At 46.7% G+C, this 24,568-nt stretch overlaps 1 protein-coding gene across 4 annotated transcripts; it reads left to right on the top strand.

Moving 5' to 3' along the window:
- The first annotated feature begins 5,563 nt into the window (after nt 1-5,563).
- On the top strand, nt 5,564-10,303 carry LOC123127374 (uncharacterized). 4 transcript variants are annotated; one of them, XM_044547026.1, is made up of 4 exons: nt 5,564-6,311; nt 6,690-6,812; nt 7,939-8,116; nt 9,949-10,303. In XM_044547026.1, the coding sequence occupies exons 1-4, from the start codon at nt 6,295-6,297 to the stop codon at nt 9,970-9,972; spliced, it is 342 nt and encodes a 113-aa protein (XP_044402961.1). In that variant the 5' UTR covers nt 5,564-6,294; the 3' UTR covers nt 9,973-10,303. The 4 variants fall into 4 exon arrangements, with proteins under 4 accessions (XP_044402961.1, XP_044402959.1, XP_044402960.1 ...); XM_044547024.1 differs by having other exon boundaries at nt 8,962-10,303; XM_044547025.1 differs by having other exon boundaries at nt 5,565-6,311; nt 6,687-6,812.
- Nucleotides 10,304-24,568: the final 14,265 nt, after the last annotated feature.

Here is a 24,568-nt window from a genome sequence, read left to right as displayed (position 1 = left end):
GGGATCTAGTCCAGGTGGGAGACATAGAGATTTGCAAGATACATACGGATCTGAATGTTGCAGACCCGTTGACTAAGCCTCTTCCACGAGCAAAACATGATCAGCACCAAGGCTCAATGGGTGTTAGAATCATTATAGTGTAATCTAGATTATTGACTCTAGTGCAAGTGGGAGACTGAAGGAAATATGCCCTAGAGGCAATAATAAAGTTATTATTTATTTCCTTATAATCATGATAAATGTTTATTATTCATGCTAGAATTGTATTAACCGGAAACATAATACATGTGTGAATACATAGACAAACAGAGTGTCACTAGTATGCCTCTACTTGACTAGCTCGTTAATCAAAGATGGTTATGTTTCCTAACCATGGACAAAGAGTTGTTATTTGATTAACGAGGTCACATCATTAGTTGAATGATCTGATTGACATGACCCATTCCATTAGCTGAGCACCCGATCGTTTAGTATGTTGCTATAGCTTTCTTCATGACTTATACATGTTCCTATGACTATGAGATTATGCAACTCCCATTTACCGGAGGAACACTTTGGGTGCTACCAAATGTCACAACGTAACTGGGTGATTATAAAGGAGCATTACAGGTGTCTCCAAAGGTAGATGTTGGGTTGGCGTATTTCGAGATTAGGATTTGTCACTCCGATTGTCGGAGAGGTATCTCTGGGCCCTCTCGGTAATACACATCACATAAGCCTTGCAAGCATTACAACTAATATGATTAGTTGTGAGATGATGTATTACGGAACGAGTAAAGAGACTTGCCGGTAACGAGATTGAACTAGGTATTGGATACCGACGATCGAATCTCGGGCAAGTAACATACCGATGACAAAGGGAACAACGTATGTTGTTATGCGGTCTGACTGATAAAAATCTTCGTAGAATATGTAGGAGCCAATATGGGCATCCAGGTCCCGCTATTGGTTATTGACCGGAGACATGTCTCGGTCATGTCTACATTGTTCTCGAACCCGTAGGGTCCGCACGCTTAAGGTTACGATGACAGTTACATTATGAGTTTATGCATTTTGATGTACCGAAGGTTGTTCGGAGTCCCGGATGTGATAACGGACATGACGAGGAGTCTCTAAATGGTCGAGACGTGAAGATTGATATATTGGAAGCCTATGTTTGGACATCGGAAGTGTTCCGGGTGAAATCGGGATTTTACCGGGTTACCGGGAGGTTACCGGAACCCCCCGGGAGCCATATGGGCCTTCATGGGCCTTAGTGGAAAGGAGAAAGGGGCAGCCCAAGGGGGCTGCGCACCTATTAGGACTAGGAGAGGTGGCCGGCCACCCCTCTCCCTCTTTCCCCCTTGGGAATCCTAGTTGGAATAGGATTGGGGGGGGGGGGAGTCCTACTCCCGGAAGGAGTAGGACTCCTCCTGCGCCCTCTCCCTGGCCGGCGCCCCCCCTCCCCCTTGGCTCCTTTATATACTGAGGCAGAGGCACCCCAGAAACACACAAGTTGATCCATGTGATCTATTCCTTAGCCGTGTGCGGTGCCCCCTGCCACCATATTCCTCGATAATACTGTAGCGGAGTTTAGGCGAAGCCCTGCTGCTGTAGTTCATCAAGATCGTCACCACGCCGTCGTGCTGACGGAACTCTTCCCCGACACTTTGCTGGATCGGAGTCCGGGGATCGTCATCGAGCTGAACGTGTGCTCGAACTCGGAGGTGCCGTAGTTTCGGCGCTTGATCGGTTGGATCGTGAAGACGTACGACTACTTCCTCTACGTCGTGTCATCGCTTCCGCAGTCGGTCTGTGTTGGGTACGTAGACAACACTCTCCCCCTCGTTGCTATGCATCACATGATCTTGCGTGTGCGTAGGAATTTTTTTGAAATTACTACGAAACCCTACACTTTTCGCACTGACCACCATGCAGGAATAAGTATGGGCATTCCGCGTCGTATGTATCAGCCGAAAACTCTTCGGACGTCAGCGATGGAGAGGCATGCGCCCGGGTGGCCCGCGTAAGCACCTGCCTTGTATAAGGAGGTTGCTATGACCTATCCTGGCCGTCCAGGCAACATGCAAGAGTGCAAAGGGCGATGGGCCCAAGACCCCTGTGCGCTTAGGATGTAGACCGACGTGCTGGACTCTCTATTGAGCCTAGGTAGGACTGCGGTGTGTTGATCGATCGATGTCGGTCATGACCTGATAGTGTGTCCGGCCGGAGTTGATCGAGTGTGTTGGGTAAGTTTGTGCACCCCTACAGGGAAGTATTATCTATTCGAATAGTCATGTTCATGGTAACGGACGCTCGGAGTTGTATCCCGATCGAAACAACTAGAACTGGATGCTAAGGCATGAAATGAATGTGTGGCTGCGAGATTCCTTTCTCGCAAGGAGTCGAGGAAGTTATCTCTAGGCGTTGTTACAACATACTTACTACTATAATATGCTAATCTGCACTCTTCTAATGTTGCAAGATGCTTCAAGATGCTAGTCTTCGATAGGCTAGGCTTTCCCCTCTCTTCTGGCATTCTGCAGTTCATTCCAAAGATATAGCCCCATTCCTTTGACACCGATGCATACTTAGTATAGTTCTGATGTGAGTCTTGCGAGTACTTTGGATGAGTACTCACGGTTGCTTTGCTACTTATTTTCCCCTATACCCAATTGTTGCGATCAGACGACGGATTCCAAGAGCCAGACGCCACCATCAGTGATTACTACTACTCCGATAGATCCTACTACCACGTGGAGACTGCTGACGACCGGGAGCAGTTGAGAGGCTCCCAGGCAGGAGGCCTTGCCTTTTCGATCGTTGTTTGTCGTGGCGGAACACGATCACCTATGGGGCCATCGGCCCCTTTCTGGTTCAGCAGGGGGCGATCACGTAGCACAAAGAGCAGAGGCCATGGCACAACACGTCAAGGATGACACGATCGTTTTTACCCAGGTTCGGGCCGCTGTGAGGCGTAAAACCCTACTCCTGCTTTGGTGGGATTGATGGATGGACCGTGGTCGCGGCATGACGCTCAAGCCCGACAAGGTTGCCTCGGGAGAGCAGCTGCGCGCGTATGAGTACACAAGGGTCCGAATCCTTTCTAAGGTTTCCATGGCCCTCCTTTCATAGGCCAAGGGGTTACCACAATGGAAAAGTGGTCATTATCCAGCGATTAGATAGCTAACAGTGCTATCATACCTAACTCTGGCAGACAGGACAAATCGCATTAAATGCACCGCTATATGTCACGTCGTGGACGTAGCTCGGCGAGCCTTGCCGCGCCGCTTAGTCATCTGCCTCTCTGTTTGCTTGACACGTCTCTAGACGGGTGTCATGTTGAGGTAATCTTCCTGCTAAGTGGCTACCACGTGCTAAAGGGCTGCCACTTAACCATCTGGGGGCTCGACACCGCACCGATGGTAGACTTGCGTTGCGGTGTGGTGGAGCAGTGGAGTCTTGACGGGGGAGTGAACCGTCGCTGGCCCCGGTAGGCTTGCCGGGGTGTATTGGTTTCACCTTCGGGGGAGGCCTCGACCTGACCAGGCTCGCCTGCCCGGCAAGGGAGGCTTCTCCCTTAGTCAAATCTTGTTCTTCTGGTTTTTCTTGGTCTTCTTGATCCGCCCTTAGAGCTCTCAAAGAGCTCCTCACTTGACTTGGTCTTGACTTGTATGCTTTGTGAAGCTTGAATCTTTGTCGTCGTGCCTCTGCAAAGTCTGGTCAACATACACGAGGGTTTGTTGCATCGACAGGAGCCCCGGGCCTGGCCCAAACGTGCTGCTGGGCATCATTGGGGTAGGTCCTACCAGTTACATAGGCAGGGGCCTTAAGCTGATATCCTTCTCTCTTTGATATTTCCTTTGCTTATTCATTAACCTGTGCTTGGGTCAGTTTCTGGTTTTCCCGTGCGTCGTGTATGGCGTCGTGGGGGAGGTCTTATTGAAGGAAATATGCCCTAGAGGCAATAATAAAGTTGTTATTTATATTTCCTTATATCATTATAAATGTTTATTATTCATGCTAGAATTGTATTAACCGGAAACTTAGTACATGGTGAATACATAGACAAAATGAGTGTCACTAGTATGCCTCTACTTGACTAGCTCGTTAATCAAAGATGGTTAAGTTTCCTAGCCATGGACAAAGAGTTGTCATTTGATGAACGGGATCACATCATTAGAGAATGATGTGATTGACTTGACCCATCCGTTAGCTTAGCATGATGATCGTTTAGTTTACTGCTATTGCTTTCTCCATAACTTATACATGTACCTATGACTATGAGATTATGCAACTCCCGAACACCGGAGAAACACTTAGTGTGCTATCAAACATCACAACATAACTGTGTGACTACAAAGATGCTCTACAGGTGTCTCCGATGGTGTTCGTTGAGTTGGCATAGATCGAGATTAGGATTTGTCACTCCGATTGTTGGAGAGGTATCTCTGGGCCCTCTCGGTAATGCACATCACTATAAGCCTTGCAAGAAATCTTACTAATGAGTTAGTTACGGGATGTTGCATTACAGAACGAGTAAAGAGACTTGCTAGTAACGAGACTGAACTAGGTATTGAGATACCGACGATCGAATCTCGAGCAAGTAACATACCGATGACAAAGGGAACAACATATGTTGTTATGCGATTTGATCGATAAAGATCTTTATAGAATATGTAGGAACCAATATGAGCATCCAGGTTGCGCTATTGGTTATTGACCATAGATGAGTCTCGATCATGTCTACATAGTTCTCGAACTCGTAGGGTCCGCACGCTTAACATTCGGTGACGATCGGTATTATGAGTTTATGTGTTTTGATGTACCGAAGGTAGTTCGGAGTCCCGGATGTGATCACGGACATGACAAGGAGTCTCGGAATGGTCGAGGCATGAAGATTGATATATTGGAAGGTTATGTTTGGACACCGGAAAGGTTTCGGATGAGCTCGGGCATATATCGGAGTACCTGGGGGTTACCGGAACCCCCCGGGGGCTATATGGGCCTACATAGGCTTTAGTGGGAGAGAGAGGAGGCGGACAAGAGGTGGGGGCGCGCCCCCCAAGTCCAATCCAAATTGGGAGGGGGCCGGGCCCCCTTTCCTCACTACATCACATCACTTAATTGGGGCAATCAACTGCCGGGAGAAATACCAGGTGAGCGACAAACTATCTGCCAGGAATCTCATTACTGTCGGCAGTAATACTTAAGGGCGGGTGAACTGCCGGCAGAAGTTGAGCAACGCAGGCATATAAACTGCCGGCAACGATGTCCACATTTTAGGTCACCTTATCTGCCGGGAGAACTGAACCCCGACTTGTTATTTGCGGGTACTGTGTATGCCGAGACATTTCAGCCAAAAGATAAAAGAACAGTTTTGCTAAAGTACATCTAGATGTGCCATAAGTATTGCACATCTAAGTCATATATCATTGATCTTACGTTGAGATTCGTGTGAGTATTTTTTTTCTTTTTTTCTTTGTGCTTAATTCACTCATTTAGATGTGCAATAATTAGAGCACATCTAGATGTGTTCTAGACACACCCAAGAAAGAAATAGCCGCCGCACCTCACCCTCACCTCTTCTATTCCCCCAAGTCGCACCCCCAAATCAGGCAGCCTTCCACCCCTGATCCCATCCGCTGCCGACCAACCTTCGCCGCTCCTGACCTCAGCGGCAGTCGATAACCCTCCACCGTCCCCGACCCTAGCCTCACCCTTCGCCGTCCCTGACCTCTACCGCACCCGGCTTCCTTCCCGACCACCTTGGCGGGCTAGGGTTTGACACCGCCGGCCCTCCTGGTCGTCCTCCGGTTGGTCGCTAGAGGAAACGGCTTCCACCCTCCTTCCAAAGCCTGTGAGCACGGATGTGGCTCCTCCCACCATTCCTTCCCCTCTCCTGCTTGGAGCCGCCTGTGACAACGGATCTGGCTCTCCTCCACCAGCGGCGGATGGGATGGCGCGGATCCACCTCTTCTCCACAAGCACCGGCTGAGACGACGTGGATTCGCATCTCCCCCTCCCTCCTTGCCATGGCCGCCTTTATCCGTTGCGCCCCCGCCTTGCAGCTCCGCTTCTGGACGGAGATTTGGAGGAGTACCCGCCGCTCACGGTGGCTTCAAGCCTTGTTCCCAACTGGCCCTAGAGGCACACTGTTATGGCTCATTTATATACGGGGGTAGGGGGGCTTCAAGCCTTGTTCCCAACCCGCCGCTCACGGTGGCTTCAAGCCTTCTTCACTAAGGGTGCAAGCTCGACTGATTCAACGGTCTACCTTGGTGTGATGGCTCCCCGTCAACAACCAGGTTGACGATGGCCTATGCTAGCTTGTAAGCCCTTATTCTTGTCCACCTAATTGATGGGGCTCTCTTCATTCAATGAATTATCTTGATCTCGTAACTATTTTCAATCTAATGATAAGATCCGATTTATGCAAATCTTCTATACATTGTTTAGGTAGCAGGTATCGTCTTATTGGTTTAGAATAGCGGTTCTATTCCTGGGGAAAAAAAGTATTGCTTGAATTTTATCTTGATCATCAGACCATATTCATGAATTACTAGATGTTTCATGTGAGTTGTCTGGGGTCCGAAGTCCCTTTGTTCACATAGTACATTTTTGTTTCTGTATGTGGATGTTTATTTATTCTATGAACATAAGTGTTGCAAACTTCTGTGAAGTCTGATAAAACTAGAACAATGCAGCAGTTTCTTACCCTGTTCCAGTCTGCTGGAAGTGTCTCTGCTGCCTCCCCAAGATGCTGGAAGGTCACCTCCATCGATGCTCTCTCCGCCGCTTCCGCAAGCCGCCAGACTGTACAGTTCTGCAAGGTACAAGTTGCTCCTCCCGTGCTCCCTCCGCTGCCTGTGTTTGCTATGATATATTGCTGCTAATGCTGCTCTTTCTCCTCTCCTATGATTTTATGTCCCTAATCTACATGCCATGTCAAGCTGCATCCTCTTCTTTCTTAGCTGCAAGTGCTCAATGCACCAGGATATACTCCCTTTGTTTCTAAATATAAGATGTTTTGGAAGTCTAAATTAGACTGCCAAAACGTCTTATATTTAGGAACGGGTGTAGCATATAAAAATCTACCTCTTACTAAGCTCTTGTTGTATATTGGGAAGAGAAATATGCTTTGAATCATCTCCACGAGGATGTAGAATTACATTTATGGAAGGTTCATATTCAATTTACTAAAAACATGAAGCAATGATCTCCTTTTAAATATGTTTGACTAGTAAATGGTATTTCTGTGTAGCAGCTGTGTGCGCAAGAAAGATAATACAAGATATCACCCACTTTCATGACTTGGCTCAATAAAGTGACATTAGTGAAAAGTAAAAACTGACAACTATACTTACTGGTAGACTGGTACCTAGAGCAAGTATAGGGTCTTGTAGACTGGTGCAAGAAGAAATTAAAACCAGTCCAAACAGGTCCTTTATGGTTTTTTGTTGGATGTCTGCATTCTAGCTAAACATGACCTTGAAGTTAATTGTCCTCCATCTTGCTGTGATGTTCAAATTTCTCTGTTTTATTTCGAATATTCTATTTTTCCTGTCGTAATGATAGTCATGTGGTAAGTGGCAGTACTATGTCAGAGTGATGTTGCTCTGCTTTGTACCAACTTAGAATTCATGTTTTAGACTAACCTCAAATTTCAGCTCGGCATTATAACTTAGGTCTTGAAAGGTTTGACACAATCTTGAAGGTGTTGGAGGTTGGGCAAGATCTGCAAGGCGACCATACTAGTTTTTTATGCTAATTTTGGTAGTAGCTTCTCTGTTTGTGTTCTGCAAAATCCGACGGAAAAAACAAGTGCTATGTTTTTATAATATAGATGATGATATTCAGCAACTAAAGTTTGTGCCTTTCTTTCCAGTTTTCAGTTACATGCTTATCTGCATGACACCTAACGTGTCAATCCTAATGTGCCACGAATTCTCGTTTCAGGAAAAAGAATGGAAAAGGAATAGAAGAAGACAATGCTGAAGCACAAGAGCAAGAGAGGCTAGCTATACTTAAAGCAAGGAATAGTGATGATTTTGAACGATTTGGGTCCTTTACATTCTCAAATCTAAAAGAAGATTTTGGAGGACGAGCCAGTCAGCGACAAAATAAAAGAAAGAAGGTGATCTCTTTGGTTACTGCATCTATTGTACAATTGCATTGCATCTATCATAAAACTTCATCTTGTTACATGCTTTGCACATCTCACTTTGTCATGCACATTAATTCATGCTTTGCAGAGTTCACTTTGTCATGCATATTAATTCATGCCTTTTGCAGTTCACTTTGTCATGCACATATTAGGTGCATGTTGATGTTAAGTTTGCACATCATCTTGTTGCTTATTTGTAGAGCAATGTAGAAAATCCTACTGTTAAAGTAACTCATCTTAGGTCCTAAATAAATAGTGATACTCCGTGAGCAGCATAGATGAGATCAGTGGCGAATCCAGGAAGACAATGAAGGGTGGGCTCAAACTTAACAACGAGAAACTAAGCATCATTTTAATTAAAGAGAAAAGGGCATTATCTCCTAATTTTTTTTATCCAAATAAGCTAATATTTGCCAGAATGCTACTGAAAATATATGTCTTATTACTGTCATCTTATGGTTTTCTGAAAATATCAAATTTTGAACGGAAATTTATATCTATCTAGCTAAATAGTCATTATTTCCAGTCCTTTCGCTCCAAACAAGCTGAAACTTTCTTAGATTACTACTAGAAACATGTAGTATTTGATAGATTTAAAAAATCAAAATTTTCACCAAAATATGAATTAGTTAGCAAAATATAGCCATTATTACTTAATCCTTTTTCTTCAAATAAGCTCAAAATTAGCCAGATTACTATTGGAAACATGTAGTATTTACTATAGTTGTTCTGAAGTTTTTAAAAAATAGAAAATTTGATTATATATTTCATATTTTCCTACTTAAACAGACAAATATTGATATTCTTTTTTACAGCAAACAAATATTGATATACTTGTCTTGAGCCGTGGAGCGTGAGGGTCCGTCATCTCGCTATGTCCATACTCGATATCCTGTGTGCTACTTGCGTGTGGGCTGTTGGAGTGTTGGTGCTGTTCGGCAGAGAATAAGATATTGGGTTGCTGAGCTGCGACGTGAGTACTAATTTTTTTAATATTTTTGGAGGGTAGTCTAGAGCGTGTTGAAGCCCCCCTACTAGACTCGCCACTGGATGAGATACTTCTATTCTTGTCAGCCTGCCTGAATGCACGAGAGCCTAGCTGTTGCTCAAAGACCGAATGCACAACCCACTGCAGCTCAGTCTATGAGAACAGCAGACCAGCAAGCCTGAGATGATGTGTTTCCAAAATAACTAAGTGTTGACTAATGCCTTAGTACTACCATGATTCAAATTTTGAGTTTTTTTCCTGTGTTTTTCTTTAAGCTGGCCCGCCCAACTATTTTGTTGTAGCTCGGCCACTGATCCAAATTAAATTCCATCCCATTCAAATCCTATAGCAATTTCTTTGTAGGATAGTTCTCTATCATTTAAATCCTATGTCACTCGTAAGAATAAATAAGCTTTATACTAGTATGTTGTAACTTGGCATCCAATCAATGTATATTACCCAAAGATAATAATATCTTTCTGTGAACACTAGACACAAATCTGAGCAGTATATACTCCATTTACAAATCAATTCCATATCCCTAATCATAGTTTTCACTAGTACGGAGTAATTTGTAACTTTGCATTCGAACCAAGCAGTATATACTCCTTTTGGGAAGTTTTTGTATGCGTAGTTCAAATAATTCCCTGCTTGATCTAATTATGTAATATTGCTTGCTGCGATGATGAAGTGCTGCACATTCAGAAGAGTTTTATTTATGCGGATCAGTTAAACTGCAGCATGTCAAAATCTTTAATGTGTTAATTGAAAATCTGAAGCAAGAGATCCATTTTGAGTTTTTGATTTGGTGCAGGTTTCTCAAAGATTGACAAGTTGATGGAGGTTTGGGAGATCTACAGGTTGATGAAGATTATGAACGCCTACAATTAAGTCAGTGTAGTGACAATGGAATATGCCTTGTTTGTTGAACCTGGAGACTTGCTCTGCTCATTTTGGTGGTTGTTAAGTCAATGTATGCTCATGTTGGTTGTGTGGTGCATCAAGAAATAAATGTGTTTCTCCTTTTTTGGCACAACTTCGGCTTGGTTGTGTGGCACATCTAAAAACAAATATAAGCACTTCTTTTGTGGCACAACGTCTTTGTATATGATTGCTATGATTATTGAGTGAAGTTCAATACTTATGACGAGGCCTTTATGTAACTTCAATTGAGATGTATATATAAATTGCATGATACGTCCTGATTGCTTGAACATAGCGAATGGATGCTAAACTGGGAGATATGTTTCCCTTTGCTAGTGAAACTAACGTGATGGCATATTAATTGCCAGGCAAACAAGCTTCTGCAGGCAGTTCCACTGCCGGTATTTGTAGTCTCCCGTGCCTTGACCAATCTGCGGAGAGAATATTAACTGCCGGCAAATACATGTGCCAGGGCAGAAAAACTGCCGGGAATAGTTTATCTGCCGGGACAAATAATCCCTGGCAGCCGTTCTCGTGGCAGTTCTGTCTGCCGGAAGAAGTGCTATCCCGGCAGTTTCTCTGCCCTTTAAAGGGCTTTCTCCCGACAGATTACATGTTGTTGCATTGGTGTTGTGGTGTAGTGCCTTCCTCTCCTCTTCCCCTTCCTTCCTCCTCCTGTTAGGACTAGGAAAGGGGAAAGCCTACTCCTAGTAGGAGTAGTTGTGACGCCCCCGATTCAATCGTGATCAGGCTTGAACGCCCGCCGCCCCGGCGCGACCCCCCCCTCCGACCTCGCCTCTTCCGACGGCAGTTGACGCCCCCGTCGCTGCGTCGCAGCTCGCCGCCGTCCGCGCCCCGCCGACCGCCACCACCTCGACCCCGCGCCCCCTCTCCTTCCACGCGGCGCTGCCCGACCCGAAGCCGCTCGTCGTCCCGACCCCATCGCTCGCGCCGTCGCCGTCGCCGGATCGCCAGCGTCACCTCGCCCCGACGCCCGTCCGCGCGCCGCCTTGTCGCCCTCCACCCCGGATCTGGAACTGGGGCTCGGCCTCGACGCCGCCGCCGCTCGGGCCCCCCCCCCTCGCCGGAACCACGACGCCGCCGGACTGCTTCCCCGTCCGTTCCCCGCCGGCTTCCTCGCGCCTCGTCGATGAACCCCTGCACCGGGGTATGACCCCATCTCCCCCTACCCCTTCCCCTACACCGTCTGCGCCGACGCCGCTTCGCCTGGCTGGCCGCGTCCGCCAGCGGCTCCACCCCGTTCCCTCCACCCCGTCGCGCCTTCCCGGCCGGCCGTGGCCACCGACCGCGCTGCTAGCCGCGCTAGGCGCCAGGGCCGCGCCCTCGCTCCCCGCACCCGCCTCACCTTCGCTCCGGCGCACCCACGCGCCCGTCCCGTCGCCTCGGGTCCGCTCCGATGGGCACCCGCTGCCCAGCACCAGCTCGGGTGACATCTGCACCCGAGCGCCCGAACCCGATAGGCCCCTATGGGCCTATGACAGATAGGGCCCACACCCAGAACGTATTAAAAAAATAATAATAAATAAAAATAGAAATAAATAATTTAAGAAATAATTAACTTAATTAATTGTGATTAATTAAATTAACCTACTAATTAAACCAATTACACATTAGTTACCTAATTAACCTGATCTGTTAATTAGTTAATTTAGTAGTCAATGATAGTGGGGCCCACCCCCCTAATTCATATTAATTAGGATAACTAAATTGTTTAATTAAAATGTGTCACTGACCAGTGGGACCCATTGGTCAGGTTGACCAGTCAACTCTGTTGACTGCTGATGTCAGCATGACATCATGCTGATGTCATTAAATCATTTTCGAATTAATTAAATAATTAATTAAATCTCAGAAATTAATAAAATCTTTAGAAAATCATATCTTTTAATCCGTAACTCGGATTAAAATATTTTCAACATGAAAGTTGCTCAGAACGACGAGACGATTGCGGATACGCAACCCATTCGTCCACCGCACCCCCCTAACCTACCGAACTCGCAACTTTCCCCCTTCGGCTCCTATGCCCGAAAACGCCAAACACCGGGAATACTTTCTCGGGTGTTTCCCCCCTTCACCGGTATCACCTCATACCGCATTAGAACACGTCTAGCTCTGCTTGTTGTCCTGTTATGCACTTGCTTGCTATGTATTTACTGTTTCTCCCCCCCTCTTCTCTCCGGTAGACCCCGTGACGATGCTGATGCCCCTGTGGTCGACTACATCACCGACGACCCCTCTCTCTTGCCAAAGCAACCAGGCAAGCCCCCCCTTTGATCACCAGATATCGCCTATTCTACTCTCTACTGCTTGCATTAGAGTAGTGTAGCATGTTACTGTTCTCCGTTAATCCTATTCTGATGCATAGCCTGACATTGTTGCTACATCTGTTGATACCTTACCTGCAATCCTAAATACTTAGTATAGGATGCTAGTTTATCATCTTTGGCCCTACATTCTTGTTAGTCTGCCTTGCTATACTATTGGGCCGTGATCACTCGGGAGGTGATCACGGGTATATACTATACATACATACATACATACTATACAGATGGTGACTAAAGTCGGGTCAGCTCGATGAGTACTCGCAAGTGATTCTGATGAGGGGGCTGAAAGGACAGGTGGCTCCATCCCGGTAGAGGTGGGCCTGGGTTCCCGACGGCCCCCGACTGTTACTTTGTGGCGGAGCAACAGGGCAGGTTGAGACCACCTAGGAGACAGGTGGGCCTGGCCCTGGTCGGCGTTCGCGGATACTTAACACGCTTAACGAGATCTTGGTATTTGATCTGAGTTGGCTACGAGCCTATACGCACTAACCATCTACGTGGGAGTAGTTATGGGTATCCCGACATCGTGGTATCAGCCGAAGCACTTCGTGACGCCAGCGACTGAGTGGCGCGCGCCGGATTGGAACATAAGCCTGCTCTTGTATTAAGGGGGCTAGTTCCGCTTTCGGCCGTGTACGCAACGTGCAGGTGTGCTATGGGCGATGGGCCCAGACCCCTGTGCGCTTAGGTTTAGACCGGCGTGCTGGCCTCTCTGTTGTGCCTAGGTGGGGCTGCGACGTGTTGATCTTCCGCGGCCGGGCATGACCCAGGAAAGTGTGTCCGGCCAAATGGGATCAAGCGTGTTGGGTAAGTTGGTGCACCCCTGCAGGGAAGTTAATCTATTCGAATAGCCGTGATCTTCGGTAACAGGACGACTTGGAGTTGTACCTTGACCTTATGACAATTAGAACCGGATACTTAATAAAACACACCCTTCCAAGTTCCACAGACAACCCGGTGATCGCTTTTCCACAGGGCGACGAGGGGAGGATCGCCGGGTAGGATTATGCTATGCGATGCTACTTGGAGATGCTACTTGGAGATGCTACTTGGAGGACTTCAATCTACTCTCTCCTACATGCTGCAAGATGGAGGCTGCCAGAAGCGTAGTCTTCGATAGGACTAGCTATCCCCCTCTTATTCTGGCATTCTGCAGTTCGGTCCACTCATATTGCCTCCTTACACATATACCCATGCATATGTAGTGTAGCTCCTTGCTTGCGAGTACTTTGGATGAGTACTCACGGTTGCTTTGCTCCCTCTTTTCCCTTGTTTTCCTCTTCTTCTCGTATGCCGCAACCAGACGTTGGAGCCCAGGATCCAGATGCCACCTTTGGCTACGACGACTACTACTCTGGAGGTGCCTACTACTACGTGCAGCCCGCTGACGACGACCAGGAGTAGTTAGGAGGATCCCAGGCAGGAGGCCTGCGCCTCTTTCGATTGTATCCCAGTTTGTGCTAGCCTTCTTAAGGCAATCTTGTTTAACTTATGTCTGTACTCAGATATTGTTGCTTCCGCTGACTCGTCTATGATCGAACACTTGTATTCGAGCCCTCGAGGCCCCTGGCTTGTATTATGATGCTTGTATGACTTATTTATGTTTTAGAGTTGTGTTGTGATATCTTCCCGTGAGTCCCTGATCTTGATCGTACACATTTGCGTGCATGAGTAGTGTACGATTGAATGGGGGGCGTCACAAGTTGGTATCAGAGCCGACTGCCTGTAGGAATCCCCCTTTCCAACTCCTTGGCCGAAGTCGAGTCTAGTCGTTGAAAAACTTTTACTAACATGGCTATGTGGCCCATGGGCCCACGTCGCCATCGGGAGGTATTAGGATCTTTTATTCCTCGACCTTTACTCTGGGATTCTGAACCCTCTTCTATTCGGGTTAAACGATTTTTACTAAAAACTAACTTTAGGTTCTCGAAAATGCTTTCTCCCGGAGAGCCCCTTCAGTCCAGATGGTCACCGACTGCACCAGAAGATTTCGGAGATACTCTTTGATATTCTCTCGAGACTTTGTGCCCATTACTTTTGCTATTCCCGACCACCGATAAATCCTTATGGATAACTACTTACACTTGCCATTCTTACGATCATTCCCCATTGTTCTTGTTATTACAAGATACCCGAAGTTTTCTCTATTGTTCCGAGAATACTTCGTGCCTACTGCCTAGCAGTTCTTTGCCACATGAATACCCCTTCAAATAAATCCCCGCACTTGTCAAGTATCCGCTCATCCCCAGTTGTTCATGAGTTTCACAAAAGTCTTCAAAATACTATTCGATCTTCCGAAAATCCTCTGGAGCCTTTGGCTCTTGAAATTCTTGCTTGCTCGCATTATGGTTAATCCCATAAGTCTCGTAGTCTTAATGACATTCCTTGTCATTATCATTTTGAGTCTGTTGACTCAATATGTTTGCGAATGCACGCAATCATCATTGATCCTTATAAATTACTTCTCCGGCTAAGCTGCCATTCTTTTAACTGGAATTGGTTCTTGACCAATCCAATTGTCATTGACTGTACCCTAAGGCTATTCAACTTATCCATCCCTACTCAGAGCATTGCTTCTGATCCCTTGATTTGGGAATCTTAATTCCTTTGCATTTGACAATTGAGTTAGTCAGTTGTTTCTATAATCCGGTGCACTTGCATTCCTTCTTCCTTTGATAGAGTACCGATACCCACACCAGCTCCGTTGTGGACCATCGGTTCCTTTGTTAGATTTTATGTCCTTCATAATTAATCACCTTGTGAGCTCTTTCCCCTGATACATAATGCCTTTGGTACATTGTATCCTCTGCTTGACCAACAATGCTCTACTTTCGAGCTTGTATTAATTACCCCGAAGTTTGTGGTATATGTTCGTAAGATGCCCGGATGGGTTGAACCTATGCCTTCCTTAATATGTGTGAACTCGGAAGATTTCACGAGTCATACTCATCTGGTATTTCACCGGGTAAAACTTTCAACACTAATGCCTTTATCAAAACGAGAAGTGAATGGAAGATTATACATTGAAGAAGTGGGAGTCGACCTTGAACTTTGTGTTCATGCCCATAGACACGATGTAGATCTTCTCATCGAAGCTTCTTTTTAAAATTAATTATTCCCTTGGTATAAGTTCATCTTATATCTGGGATCTGGCCTTTTTCAATCGTGGTTCCGACCATGTTCTCCTTTAAATACCAATTCTCGTGCAAGTTTAAGCACTTGTCTTCTGCAGAGCAATACCCCAGTCCAACCTCTATTTTGATCTGTCGTCGAGTATTACCCCCTGGTATCTCGAGATTACCATGGAACTGCATAACATCTTATGAGTTCTTCATCAAGTGCTACCTTCCCACTGATTCCAATTTTTCACGGGCTCTGAGTTATTAAACACTCAAAGACACCGATAACTGAACCAAGTCCGCTCTACGGTTCAACAACTCTTCAGTAAGCTTCTATAAGTACGAGTTTGTACCCGATCACGCCATTCCTAGCCTGTTTGGCTATATCTTTGTCGTGATGATTTTAACTGTGCTACCCGGTCCTTCTTCTCAGAGCACAATTTTCGACGATGAACTAACCTTACGTCGATCCTCATCGTCATATCATTTCGCCTTGAACAACAAGATTGGTTTCGAGTTTGTGTCATACCCTTGGTTCCAATAACCTTTCACTTCATCATTACTTAGACTTGATGTCGTCGCTGATCGATTACGTCTTCATGAACTCTCGCGACAAATGTGTCGTGATCCTCATCAACCTTATGAGTTCTTCCAGGATATCAATTGAATTCATGATGAGAAATACCATCCTTGTCCCTCGATGATTTGAGTTATCATCGGCAACATTCTTGCCTCCCCCCGCCAACACAAACTTGTTCACAATTTGTGTTGTACCTTGGTTTCCTTGCTATCCAGCAATTGTTCTTCTTTACCTTGGAGTATTACCATCCTTTATGTCAAGAATGTTCTGAGATTTGTTCCACCTCTTGAGAATTCTTGACATAGAAATACTTCTCACCATCACCATTCTTTCTTGGTCCCTGTGTTAATTCCAACAAGTGAACGGTGTTGTTTGGATTCTTTCCTTCTAGCAACCCTATCTCTTTGAAGTTAATGGTCGAAAGTTCATTCTTAGGCTATTGATTATTGCATCACCATTCTGACATTGGTCGTGCAACCCAACCCATATTTCGGGCGCACCTTTCAACCAATGTTTAATTGTGTATGTTTTCCTCGAGCATACTTCCTTATATCATTTGATCTGACAAATGTTATCTCCTTGTTCACTTAATTGTGGACATCCATCTTTTGGGAATCTCGGTGAATTGCCGTTGAGTTCACCAGACACCTCCTTGTCCTCTCCTTGGGTTAATGATGGACTCTTGATAACGGAAATCACTTCATAGTTCATTTCCCGAGAATCTTACAATGTCATTTCGTTGATATGTGCCGCAGCTTTTCTTCTCGGACATCCTGAGTCTGAGGTATCATGACACCAATCGGATCTGAATCTTGGTCGGATATGATGGTTGGGACATTTTCCAAGAGTTATGATGTTGATCCTTTGATGACCCGATAACATGATGTCATGCCTAGCACCCCCCCGGCTGGAGGACCTATCATTATAGATTCCTTTTCAGCAAGGTTATCCGTTCATCCATGGGGAAATTGTAAGACTTATTCTACAAGTTATTCCTGATGGATCCTTCGTGTTTCCAAAGTTTGATCTTCACCTGAAGACCATGTCAATGCTACCTCGAAGCATGTCAATGGTACTCCGATTTTCAACAGGAACATTTGAAGCACGATGCTAAATTTTGTTTATCATTTATCCTAACACCGTTGTATGGGTAATATCATGAGATTCCTCCCCCCTTACCTAAAGAGTTGTCTACATTATATCCTGCCACGGATATCATGCTCTGCTTGTCCTTGGGATGGATATATCCCTGAAATATGTGTTTAGACACATTTTCCTTTCCATTGTTCTGTTTAATATGATAATCATATTTTACTTTCCATTGGTTGTTTGAACCTTTCTTGTGATCTATATGATCTAAGCAGCAATATTCTACTGCTTATGTAAACTCCTCGGTGTGCAATTCTGTCAGTAAGACCCTGTTACTATTGTTGATGACATTCCAGTAGCCACCGATGGACGAGAACCTTGCCTATTGGTCCGCCTCGTTCAACGAGCAGGAAAGTGGTTCTCTTCGTCCCTCGCCCTTGGTACCAACGTTGATGCCGACATAACTGACTTGGTACTCTCTGACATGCCTTGCTATCATGACCGTGAAAGATGTCACTGCTACTATTAAAAAAAAACCACATGGTGGGCCCATAACCCACAGTTCCACAGGATCGAAACCTGACTCTCTTGCACCCCCTCTTCCCAAGGTTGTTCCTCGCGTGTGGCCTCGTATGTAATTCACGGGCCACCGTCCCAAGTGATCTATTTTGGTAACAGACGCAATACTCAATCTCATTGCTCTGGACCCCTTTCGCATGTTGTTTCAGACATCGAACAATGGCCTAACCGTTTGAAACTTCTCATGGTACCTTCTTACTTTACTCTCGATATTTTCTTAAGTTCAATTCGAGGGTTACTTCCTACCCCATTCCCTGAGTTATGTACCAGATAGTCAACCTGGTAAGGCCCGCCCTTCCCGAGTCTTCCCCCTTATCCTTTCCGTAAGTACGATGAAGATCCCGAAGAAAGGATGACGACTTCATCATTTTGACCTAAAGCAGAAGTATGAAGGCATCAGTATATTGGATTGACCTCTTCGAGGAGAGCAAGCCAGGATGAGAAGACCCGCTATATTCGTTACCAAACCTTCCCCCTTACTCCCCTCTTAAATCTCGGGACGAGATTTCTTGTAGTGGAGGAGAATTGTGACGCCCGGGTAATTAAGCTACAGTAATCCCCGCTAATGATGCCACGTCACCTCGGTTACTGTGGATAAACTCGCGTTAGTTCGGAACCTAGTTCGAATTTCAAATTCAAAATCGAGCAAACAATAAAAGTTTTCAAATATTAAAAACTAAATGTTTGGGTGGAGGCGAATAATGCATAGGTAATTATGGTGGAGAAACCACACTTTTATAAAATGTTTAAATAATCTAAAATGAATAAAACAGTAGCAAAACCGATATTTAAATGCTTTTATAAATAAATAAAATACTAAACTAAACTGTCTTGGGATAAAACCTTTTGTGGCAGTGGGTTTCATGGTATTACTAATTTAGGGATCATTTTAATATTAAGTAAAAAGTAAACTTAAAAGAAAAGAAAACACAAAAACAGAAAAGAAAACTAACAAAAAAAAGGAAAAGAAAACCCCCCAGGCCAACTCGGCCTTGGCCCAACCAGCTGGCCACCAGGCCGACTAGGCCGGCCCGTCCCCACTCCCCCATAACCCCCTCCACTCCTAACCCTAGGCACCGACACCCCCACTCCCCCCACTCACGCCCCCACTCTCCCTCTCCCCGATCCAATCGGGATCGGGCTTGAACGCCCGCCGCCCCGGCGCGACCCCCCCCTCCGACCTCGCCTCTTCCCCCGACGGCAGCTGACGCCCCCGTCGCCGCGTCGCAGCTCGCCGTCGTCCGCGCCCCGCCGACCGCCACCACCTCGACCCCGCGCCCCCTCTCCTTCCACGCGGCGCTGCCCGACCCGAAGCCGCTCGTCGTCCCGACCCCATCGTTCGCGCCGTCGCCGTCGCCGGATCGCCGGCGTCACCTCGCCCCGACGCCCGTCCGCGCGCCGCCTTGTCGCCCTCCACCCCAGATCTGGAACTGGGGCTCGGCCTCGACGCCGCCGCCGCTCAGGGCCCCCCCTCGCCGGAACCACGACGCCGCCGGACTGCTTCCCCGTCCGTTCCCCGCCGGCTTCCTCGCGCCTCGTCGATGAACCCCTGCACCGGGGGTATGACCCCATCTCCCCCTACCCCTTCCCCTACACCGTCTGCGCCGACGCCGCTTCGCCTGGCTGGCCGCGTCCGCCAGCGGCTCCACCCTGTTCCCTCCGCCCCGTCGCGCCTTCCCGGCCGGCCGTGGCCACCGACCGCACTGCTAGCCGCGCTAGGCGCCAGGGCCGCGCCCTCGCTCCCCGCACTCGCCTCACCTTCGCTCCGGCGCACCCACGCGCCCGTCCCGTCGCCTCGGGTCTGCTCCGATGGGCACCCGCTGCCCAGCACCCGCTCGGGTGACATCTGCACCCGAGCGCTCGAACCCGATAGGCCCCTATGGGCCTATGACAGATAGGGCCCACGCCCAGAACGTATTAAAAAAATAATAATAAATAAAAATAGAAATAAATAATTTAAGAAATAATTAACTTAATTAATTGTGATTAATTAAATTAACCTACTAATTAAACCAATTACACATTAGTTACCTAATTAACCTGATCTGTTAATTAGTTAATTTAGTAGTCAATGATAGTGGGGCCCACCCCCCTAATTCATATTAATTAGGATAACTAAATTGTTTAATTAAAATGTGTCACTGACCAGTGGGACCCATTGGTCAGGTTGACTAGTCAACTCTGTTGACTGCTGATGTCATTAAATCATTTTCGAATTAATTAAATAATTAATTAAATCTCAGAAATTAATAAAATCTTTAGAAAATCATATCTTTTAATCCGTAACTCGGATTAAAATATTTTCAACATGAAAGTTGCTCAGAACGACGAGACGATTCCGGATACGCAACCCATTCGTCCGCCGCACCCCCCTAACCTACCGAACTCGCAACTTTCCCCCTCCGGCTCCTATGCCCGAAAATGCCAAACACCGGGAATACTTTCTCGGGTGTTTCCCCCCTTCACCGGTATCACCTCATACCGCATTAGAACACGTCTAGCTCTGCTTGTTGTCCTGTTATGCACTTGCTTGCTATGTATTTACTGTTTCTCCCCCCCCCTCCTCTCTCCGGTAGACCCCGTGACGATGCTGATGCCCCTGTGGTCGACTACATCATCGACGACCCCTCTCTCTTGCCAGAGCAACCAGGCAAGCCCCCCCTTTGATCACCAGATATCGCCTATTCTACTCTCTACTGCTTGCATTAGAGTAGTGTAGCATGTTACTGTTTTCCGTTAATCCTATTCTGATGCATAGCCTGACATTGTTGCTACATCTGTTGATACCTTACCTGCAATCCTAAATACTTAGTATAGGATGCTAGTTTATCATCTTTGGCCCTACATTCTTGTTAGTCTGCCTTGCTATACTATTGGGCCGTGATCACTCGGGAGGTGATCACGGGTATATACTATACATACATACATACTATACAGATGGTGACTAAAGTCGGGTCAGCTCGATGAGTACCCGCAAGTGATTCTGATGAGGGGGCTGAAGGGACAGGTGGCTCCATCCCGGTAGAGGTGGGCCTGGGTTCCCGACGGCCCCCGACTGTTACTTTGTGGCGGAGCGACAGGGCAGGTTGAGACCACCTAGGAGACAGGTGGGCCTGGCCCTGGTCGGCGTTCGCGGATACTTAACACGCTTAACGAGATCTTGGTATTTGATCTGAGTTGGCTACGAGCCTATACGCACTAACCATCTACGTGGGAGTAGTTATGGGTATCCCAACGTCGTGGTATCAGCCGAAGCACTTCGTGACGCCAGCGACTGAGTGGTGCGCGCCGGATTGGAACGTAAGCCTGCTCTTGTATTAAGGGGGCTAGTTCCGCTTTCGGCCGCGTACGCAACGTGCAGGTGTGCTATGGGCGATGGGCCCAGACCCCTGTGCGCTTAGGTTTAGACTGGCGTGCTGGCCTCTCTGTTGTGCCTAGGTGGGGCTGCGACGTGTTGATCTTCCGCGGCCGGGCATGACCCAGGAAAGTGTGTCCGGCCAAATGGGATCAAGCGTGTTGGGTAAGTTGGTGCACCCCTGCAGGGAAGTTAATCTATTCGAATAGCCGTGATCTTCGGTAACAGGACGACTTGGAGTTGTACCTTGACCTTATGACAATTAGAACCGGATACTTAATAAAACACACCCTTCCAAGTTCCACAGACAACCCGGTGATCGCTTTTCCACAGGGCGACGAGGGGAGGATCGTCGGGTAGGATTATGCTATGCGATGCTACTTGGAGATGCTACTTGGAGATGCTACTTGGAGGACTTCAATCTACTCTCTCCTACATGCTGCAAGACGGAGGCTGCCAGAAGCGTAGTCTTCGATAGGACTAGCTATCCCCCTCTTATTCTGGCATTCTGCAGTTCGGTCCACTCATATTGCCTCCTTACACATATACCCATGCATATGTAGTGTAGCTCCTTGCTTGCGAGTACTTTGGATGAGTACTCACGGTTGCTTTGCTCCCTCTTTTCCCTCGTTTTCCTCTTCTTCTCGTATGCCGCAACCAGACGTTGGAGCCCAGGATCCAGATGCCACCTTTGGCTACGACGACTACTACTCTGGAGGTGCCTACTACTACGTGCAGCCCGCTGACGACGACCAGGAGTAGTTAGGAGGATCCCAGGCAGGAGGCCTGCGCCTCTTTCGATTGTATCCCAGTTTGTGCTAGCTTTCTTAAGGCAATCTTGTTTAACTTATGTCTGTACTCAGATATTGTTGCTTCCGCTGACTCGTCTATGATCGAGCACTTGTATTCGAGCCCTTGAGGCCCCTGGCTTGTATTATGATGCTTGTATGACTTATTTATGTTTTAGAGTTGTGTTGTGATATCTTCCCGTGAGTCCCTGATCTTGATCGTACACATTTGCGTGCATGAGTAGTGTACGATTGAATCGGGGGCGTCACAGTAGTAATCCCCCTTGGGGCACACCATGAAGGGCCGGCCGGCCCCCTCCTCCCCTCCTTTATATACTAGGGAGGGGGGCATCCCATAGACACACAAGTTGATTGTTTTAGCCGTGTGCGGTGCCCCTCTCGACAGATTTCCACCTCGGTCATATCGTTGTAGAGCTTAGTCGAAGGCTTGCGTCGATAACTTCATCATCACCGTCATCATGTCGTCATGTTGGCCAAACTCTCCCTCGACCTCAGCTGGATCTAGAGTTCGTGGGATGTCACCGAGCTGAACGTGTACAGATCGCGGAGGTGCCATACCTTCGGTGCTAGTATTGGTCAGATCATGAAGACGTACGACTACATCAACCGCGTTTTCATAACGCTTCCGCTTACGGTCTACGAGGGTACATGGACAACACTCTTTCCTCTCGTTTCTATGCATCACCTAGATGGATCCTGCGTGTGCGTAGGAATTTTTTTGAAATTACCGCGTTCCCCAATAGTGGCATCCAAGCCAGGTCTATGCATAGATGTTATATGCACGAGTAGAACACAAAGGAGTTGTGGGCGTGGGTATATACATATTGCTTGCCGTCACTAGTTGATTCTTGATTCAGCGGTATTGTTGGATGAAGCGGCTCAGACCGACATTACGCGTATGCTTACGTGAGACTGGTTCTACCGACGTGCTTCGCACACAGGTGGCTAGTGGGTGTCTGTTTCTCCAACTTTAGTTGAATCGGATTCAATGAACAGGGTCCTTTCTGAAGATCAAAAAGCAATCACTGTACCACGTTGTGATTTTTGATGCGTAGGTAAGAACAGTTCTTGCTAAGCCCGTCGCAGCCACGTAAAACTTGCAACAACAAAGTAGAGGACGTCTAACTTGTTTTTGCAGGGCATGTTGTGATGTGATATGGTCAAGACATGATGCTAAATTTTATTGTATGAGATGATCATGTTTTGTAACAGAGTTATCGGCAACTGGCATGAGCCATATGGTTGTCGCTTTATTGTATGAAATGCAATCACCATGTAATTGCTCTACTTTATCCACTGGTACAACGACGTCCTAAACAAACGGTTTAAAACCCCTTTCCGCAACAGCATTTGGAACCGTCGCCAAGTGAGTGTGGCCAATAGGGGGGTCCTTCCCACACGACCCAGAAATCGTCAGGGATAGGCCCTCGTGGGACCTAGGCTGGGGCCGTGTGCGATCAGGTGAGGCATGGAAACCCAATCATTTCCGTAGGTATGTACATCCCACACGGTGAATCCTAGAAATCATTTCCATAGGTATGTACATCCCACGCGGTGAATCCCATAAATCATTTTCGTAGGTATGTACATCCCACACGGTGAATCCCAGAAATCATTTCCATAGGTATGTTCATCCCACACGGTGAATCCCATAAATCATTTCCATAGGTATGTACATCCCACACGGTGAATCCCAGAAAATCATTTCTGTAGGTATGTACATCGCACACAATTCTTTATGTGGAAACGTGTGTGCAAGGTGGCCTAACGCAAACATTTCGCCACCGGAAGCCATGTGTGATTGTTAGTTGATCGAACACGCCTACTTTCTAGAAACCGTGCGGGTTGTTTGAGTTCATCGCCCATGGTGCTGTCCGAGTAACCGTTTGCAATAGAAAAACCCAATAAGCAGGGTAATTAGCCTATTATTGATAATCCATGTACTAATCAAACTGATATTTCTTATAAAACACGCCAGATATTTCAGATCCGTATAAAAGCAACCAGGATTTCATAATCGAATTACATCATATAGCTTTGGCACTCAGTTATGCCATTACACAACAGCACCAAGTTTCACATGCAGCATCAAAAACCTTTGGAAAGTAGCATCATACACGGTAAATAGACAGATGAATCTCATCTGGGAAACTGCAGAAGCGGAAGGCAAATATTGAGCCTTCAGTGATGTTGAATGTCCTTGCAACTTTAGGCCAGTGGCTATGGATAATTGCCCGCCCAACCTTCGTCCTCTTCAGCAAGACTTCAATATTGTACCGTGGGTGTTGAATGAATACCTTCCTCGCCTCTTGACCATGCAGGTGGTTTGAGAGGTAATCATCAGTGAACTGCTTTGAAAAGTACTGAAAACAAAGCTATGCATAAATCGCTGTTGTAAATTTTGAAATGGCGCAAGGGGTAAAAACAAGGTAAAAGAGTTGGTACCATCCTATAGTTGACTGATGTCTTCTTCATTGTGCAAACAAAGATCTTGCTGTTATTCATCGCAAGTTTCTTCATCCTAACAATCTTTCTGAGTTTCTTGACTTGACTGATATTCATGGACATCTCATTTCCCCATATGCAAAATGGGTCGAACAGTGGGTCTAAGCCTCTGACAGCAGGACCTACATG

Source organism: Triticum aestivum, chromosome 6A (genome assembly GCF_018294505.1).
Source record: "Triticum aestivum cultivar Chinese Spring chromosome 6A, IWGSC CS RefSeq v2.1, whole genome shotgun sequence".
Taxonomy (NCBI): Eukaryota; Viridiplantae; Streptophyta; class Magnoliopsida; order Poales; family Poaceae; genus Triticum; species Triticum aestivum.
This window is presented reverse-complemented; position numbering and strand designations above follow the sequence as displayed.

Coding starts and splice junctions, on each gene's coding strand:
- LOC123127374 (XM_044547023.1), top strand. Junction 6,813..7,938: donor AGACTGTACAGTTCTGCAAG/GTACAAGTTGCT, acceptor TTCTCGTTTCAG/GAAAAAGAATGGAAAAGGAA. Junction 8,117..8,961: donor GACAAAATAAAAGAAAGAAG/GTGATCTCTTTG, acceptor TCTTTTTTACAG/CAAACAAATATTGATATACT.